Source organism: Leiobunum rupestre, chromosome 1, assembly GCF_980474605.1.
Source record: "Leiobunum rupestre chromosome 1, qqLeiRupe1.1.hap1, whole genome shotgun sequence".
NCBI classification, from domain to species: domain Eukaryota; kingdom Metazoa; phylum Arthropoda; class Arachnida; order Opiliones; family Sclerosomatidae; genus Leiobunum; species Leiobunum rupestre.
The window spans coordinates 42,727,546-42,733,164 of NC_143384.1; the positions used below are offsets into that span (position 1 = coordinate 42,727,546).

Below are 5,619 nucleotides of genomic sequence, written 5' to 3' on the forward strand. Positions count from 1 at the left end.
TGTACTCAAATATTAAGCCTGACCAGGCATCTAACCAGCCATTATACGGGTTAGGTTACCGACTAGAGATTCCACCTACTTTACTTCCGCTCATATCGGATGTCATATCATAAATACATGCTGATCCACCATTTAGCAGACAATGGTTTTTAGAACCCAGAAAGCTTTGCTAATTTAATAGTTCGACAGAGGAACTAGGGATAAAAATGTTTTTCGAACAACATTTTTAATAGTTTCGGTTTACAAGTGAGGGCTACAAAATTAAAAATTAGCAAAACAGTTTTATAAAACGCAGTCACTTCTTTTCGTCGCGCATCGTGAAAATGATTTGGGACATCAACTTCATGGCCACTTCCGCGTCAAGACTCTTCCAGTGGGAACTTTCCACAACCAGGTGATAGTTGTCGACCACAAAAGCGACAGCCTTCCTCTTCAAATCCAACAGGTCGTACTTCTCGGACAACTGCAAGATCTCGACGGAGTTGTCGACGCTGATGGCCTTGCTCAAATTGGCCACGCAAATGTCTCGCAATTCGTTCAGCAAACAGAGGCTAGCGGCGTCGATCAAGTTGACGCAAGTGCTTTCGATGTTGGGTGGCGTTTCCGCCGTGTACACGTGGTACAACAAATCCTCTACCGTGGTGGCGTCAAAGACATCCTTCCAATTAAGGACATTCTCCGCGTTTTCCAACATTTCCACCTCAAACATCTTTCGGAAGTAGTCCGAGACAACCGCCAGAGCCACTTTATGACACTGAAAGTCCTTCTCCGCCGTCCGGATGACCATGTCCGTCAGAATACCGTTGTCGTACATATCCTTCAATGACACGCACTTTTTGCTTTCGTCGCAACTACCCAAGGTCATCTTGACAGTCAGGTTCTGAACGTCTTTGTACATGACGCCAGTCAAATTCAACGGCGGGGCGACGAAATCGTGGTAGTTGGGTTCCAGCAAGAGTCCTTTGTAGGAAAAGCATTCGGCGTCGTCGTTTTCGACTTTGATCTCGCAGTAACCGCGACTGTACTTAACCGAACGTTCAATCTGCTTACCGCTGACAAGCACTCTGCCGTACGGTTCGTCTTCGGCTTTGTAAACTAGGATATTGAATTCCCAAGTGTGAACGTCGAGATTGTCGGGTTGAGTGGAGGAATGGACTGGAACGTTGACGCACCATTTTTTTTCGTACGTCGACTCGAGACGTACTTCGAAGGTTCGTTTTCTCAAATGGTAGAGAACGTCGCTAGAGCAGCATTCTTCTTCCAGAGACTTGACGACAGTTTGGCTCATTATGGATTGGATTTTCAACTATATTCCTGAAAAACAAAAACATTATTGATCGTTGTAAATACTATAAAGAACATAATATAGAGTATGACAATTCTTTCTTCACAGTGACGCAAACAACATCGAAATGACGCCACCTTAATTGTAGCGACTTCGTAAATTTTACTTTCGGGGATGTAATTTTCTCAAATCTCTTTATCTGCCATTTGAAGTTAAGGGTTAAAAACATTTTAACCAATTAAAATTAATGCTTACTTCGTCAAAAAAATATTGCATTATTGAATAGGAACTTAAATGCTACTATTTAAAATACTCATGATGTCTCCACCTGTAATTTTCGAGATGAGATCTATATAAACACGTTTTGGGTGGAGCTGTCGAAGCAGGAGTCGATTCTGAAAGTTAGTGAAGATTTACTTCCCCTACGTCATCACGTCGTATTCTCTCCCATTTTTAATTAAGGGAAGACGACGTGATGACGCGAGGGAAGTGAGACTTCACAAGATAGGAGGAAGAAAACTTTCAGAAACTGACTTTCAGAATCGAACTATTTAAAAGATCGGCCTTTTGAATCAACCTATTTATATTTTTTATTCTATGATTTTAGTACATTTCTACAAAAAGATTTTCAAGATCGAGTTCATTATTTACTAAAGGATGTATTGATTTGTGCAACCCAGATGTAAAGTTTACCTATGAACCATATGGGATAGGTATTAGACAAAATTTTAAATTGATGGATCAATATCAGTGGCGGACTGGCCATAGCGTGAACCTGCCCGATGGCAGGTGGGCCCCACGGACCGTTCATGAAGTGGGCCTCTCAAACATGATAGCGTTATAGTTGTTAAAGCTGGGGCCCTTTGTCTTCTGGCAGCCCAAAATATTAGACCCAGTCCGCCACTGATCAATATAGTCTTAGTCGATAATTAAAAATAACGGTCAAAAACACCGCCGATCAGTTTAGTAAAATAGTTTCGGCGGCGTAATCGTCGGCCATTTTCGGTATGGAGATACAGGCCGGATGGCAGGCAAGGCTGCCAGATTTCGATAGACCGAAAACGGCCAGAGTAACTCTCTCAAATGTTTTCGTTTTCAAAACGAGAATTTTGCGCCGTAGCTATTGACTAAGACTATGGGTAAAATAAAATGCATATCATGTTATTTATGTGAATATTAATAGTGGGGTCGCAGAGTGGTTAGCACTTTCGTCACGCAGCAAGAGGAGCCGGGTTCGGTCCCAACTTATGGCACTGGGTGAAAATTCGGTACCAATTCTTCAGAGTAGAATTCGCAGAGTCTCTCCTCGCTGGTTAAAGTGGGTTTAAGGGGTTTTCCCCAAGTTTTTCAGTTTCCCTTTCCGTAAAAACATATAGAGGTTAACGGTTCTAGTAAGTGAAGGGAGCTGTTGGCTCGCGTGGCATGAAGGGCTTGTCACCACCCTCCTACGCAATTTATTCCGGCCACCGAATTAAAAGTCTTGTTTAAAAGACTATTTTTACGGAAATACAGCTTCTTTAGTTCGGGGGAGCTTTATAGACGTTAAAACTAGTTCAAAGGAAATAAGGAAAAAAGGAATAGAAACTTAACAGGCGCTACGTCTTGTTTTTAACGTACCAAGCGCCAATCACCCCTAGCATCTGTTCAACATGGTGTCAGAAAGGTGAAATTAGTGGATATCGCTTTTATTTATTGAAATTAAAATTGGTAAAATAGATTTTAGCGCTATAAACAAGAGTATTTAGTGTGTTCGCCAAAATAAATCTTAAGAGTGTACATACAACAAAGCTTGCTACTGGATCTAGAATTTAAAATCAGTAAGAACATTTTAAGCTTCATTCTCAAGTCTGTCTGACAAAAGCGAAACGAAATTGACTTACTAGAAAAACCTTTACATTGATTTTACAATTTCTCGATATTAAAAACACTTATTGTATTCATTCACTTGGCAAAAACAACCATCTGTCAAAAAGACAGATTCCAATAGTATAATTCAGTAGCTAATTTATATCGTCGCTAGTCCCACTTCACGCATAATTTATCAAATGTGTCTGATTAGATTACAATACAAAAGTCAAGAGAAAAAGAGACCTTTCTATTGAATTTCCATTTTTTTTCCTTTTAATAACAACTTCGATACCCTCTAGCTGTGTAAAACAGATCAAAATTTTAATAGTATAATCACGAAGGAAAGACAATGAGAGCTAGCTCAGCCGGCTCCGGCCTTTCCTTGACAAGCGACTGCAGCGCCTCTAGCCAACGTACAGTAACAAATATGGCGGCACTCTGGTATATCTCGTGAAATAGGTAAAAGCTGAACCATGGCCGAAGACCAAAATAAATCAAATCGTCGTTTCTAGGGTGGTTCGAGCTGTTCCTTTTAATTTGTTGTAATGCTCAAGGAAAATTAAATGAAGGGATATCTTTTTTCAACTACCCCAAGGATCAATAAAAGTCAGTAAATATATATAATTTAAATATGAAATTTAAAATTTCCCGTGCTGTACGCGAATGATTGACCCGTATGACGGCTAGGTGGCGATAGAATCGTAATTCCAAAACCGCCTTTCATACCTCATAGGCATAATCCGCTCTCCTTATTTTCCCTTTCATGTTATAATTAAGAGTGTAATATCTCTTACGATAAAAATCTCCATACCCTGCTAATGTTATTCGCTAGAAACAAATACCTTCGTAGGTTCCAACCTTTTGGAAGAAAATAGTGCGGCGCGAAATTCACCATATTGAAATTATAAAATTATTACTTAGGGAAAATTATGTTCTCGCGCCCAATGGAAGGGAAAAATATGTTATAATGGAAGTAGTTTACATCTGCCCCAATACTAGTTTTGGGTGACGTAGGGTACGCGACGATTGTATTAATAGTTGTAGACTAAACTAATGTTTGTTTCAATAGAAAACAGGGTATTTAAATACGGATCAGCTACCAAAGAGCGAGAAATGGCTTGTTTCAATAGAAAACAGAGTAATTAAATACGGAATAACTACAAAAGAAACAGAAATTTCTTAATTCAATGAAAAACAGGGAATGTACATTCGGAGAAGCTACAAAGAGCCAAAGATGACTGGTTTCAATGGATAACAAGGTAATTAATTACGAATCAGCTACAAAAGAACCAGAAATTGCTAACCTAACCTAACTTAACAATGACAAATAGAAAACATTTTATAAGATAATAAGAAACTAAAATCTTAGTTTAGGCTACAACTATTAATACAATCGTCGCGTACCCTAAGTCACCCAAAACTAGTATTGGGGCAGATGTAAACTACAGTCTAATTAGTAAATTTTAACATACTTAGGAAAGGTAATACGCGCGCTAAATATTGAGCCGTGATGCGGTATACACATCCGCGGTTTGGCGGGAAACTCCCGCCCAATCGAATCTCCGTCAAACCCGCGAAGGTTCATGTTTCATTTTAATGGCCTGGATACGGATACTCGTATAAGATACTTTATTAACTTCCATTATAATTCAGCTCGCTAATTAGCGTAATTTATAAATTAAAATATAAATACTTCAAACACGGTCGTGTATATGGGTATATCAGGAATCCATACCTCATAGTCCTCTACTTGGAATGCTTATCCTGCCGTATCGCGTATGGTAACTTAGATCACTCTGACGGCTTTTAGCCCCGCCTACGAGAGAAAAACTCCCCTCTGCGCGCGCTCCTCTCTCACGTTGTTGTTTGTTAAGATAACATAGTGATGTCAAACAAACCGTCAGCCACATCGAGACGATAATCTGCCGCGATAAGCATTTCAAGTAGAGGTATGGATTCTTGGGTATTTTTATAAAATAAAGTTTAATCGCTTACCAGTGTATTTGTCTGTATCAGGCATCGACCAATGCTCGCTTAGTAGTGTAATTTATAAGTTAAAATATAAATACTTTAGACACATGTATATTAAGTATATTTATAAAATAAAGTTTACTCGCTTACCAGTGTATTTGTCAAAATCTTGTACGTTCTCTTTGCTCATCGGAACTTATACAATCATAATAATACAAGACACCAAGCAGATAACGAAGAACGTAGCTGTAGATATGTCTGTCTAAGTTTTACTTTTGGTTTTGATCCACGTTCTAGACGAAACGACGAACAGAGAAAAATAAATGAAAGAGTGTTGGACATATGCCAGACGTTGTAACCTGCACTTGATATTAGAAAACACGTATAGGGGGGAACTTATAAAAGTGTAGATTTGCACACAATAAAGCTACGTCAACACTCTTACAAGTTTATCCCACACGTTTCGTAGCGCGGGCTTAATTTGTCTAATTTTGAGCGATTAATAACCAGCTAAT

At 39.1% G+C, this 5,619-nt stretch overlaps 1 protein-coding gene across 6 annotated transcripts; it reads right to left on the reverse strand.

Annotated features, from left to right (window-relative positions):
• Positions 1-207: 207 nt before the first annotated feature.
• On the reverse strand, positions 208-5,396 carry LOC149962993 (kelch-like protein 40). Of its 6 annotated transcripts, none has more exons than XM_090180306.1 (2): positions 5,255-5,396; positions 208-1,314 (listed from the first exon to the last, which is right to left on the reverse strand). In XM_090180306.1, exon 2 carries the CDS (start codon positions 1,286-1,288, stop codon positions 296-298), a length of 993 nt encoding a protein of 330 aa, XP_090036432.1. In that variant the 5' UTR covers positions 1,289-1,314; positions 5,255-5,396; the 3' UTR covers positions 208-295. The 6 variants fall into 6 exon arrangements, with proteins under 6 accessions (XP_090036432.1, XP_090036436.1, XP_090036433.1 ...); XM_090180310.1 differs by lacking the exon at positions 5,255-5,396 and adding an exon at positions 5,129-5,151; XM_090180307.1 differs by lacking the exon at positions 5,255-5,396 and adding an exon at positions 4,869-4,967.
• Positions 5,397-5,619: the final 223 nt, after the last annotated feature.

What these genes read in the sequence shown, in the direction of transcription:
- LOC149962993 (XM_090180306.1), bottom strand. Translation starts at nt 1,288, where the DNA reads ATGAGCCAAACTGTCGTCAAGTCTCTGGAAGAAGAATGCTGCTCTAGC.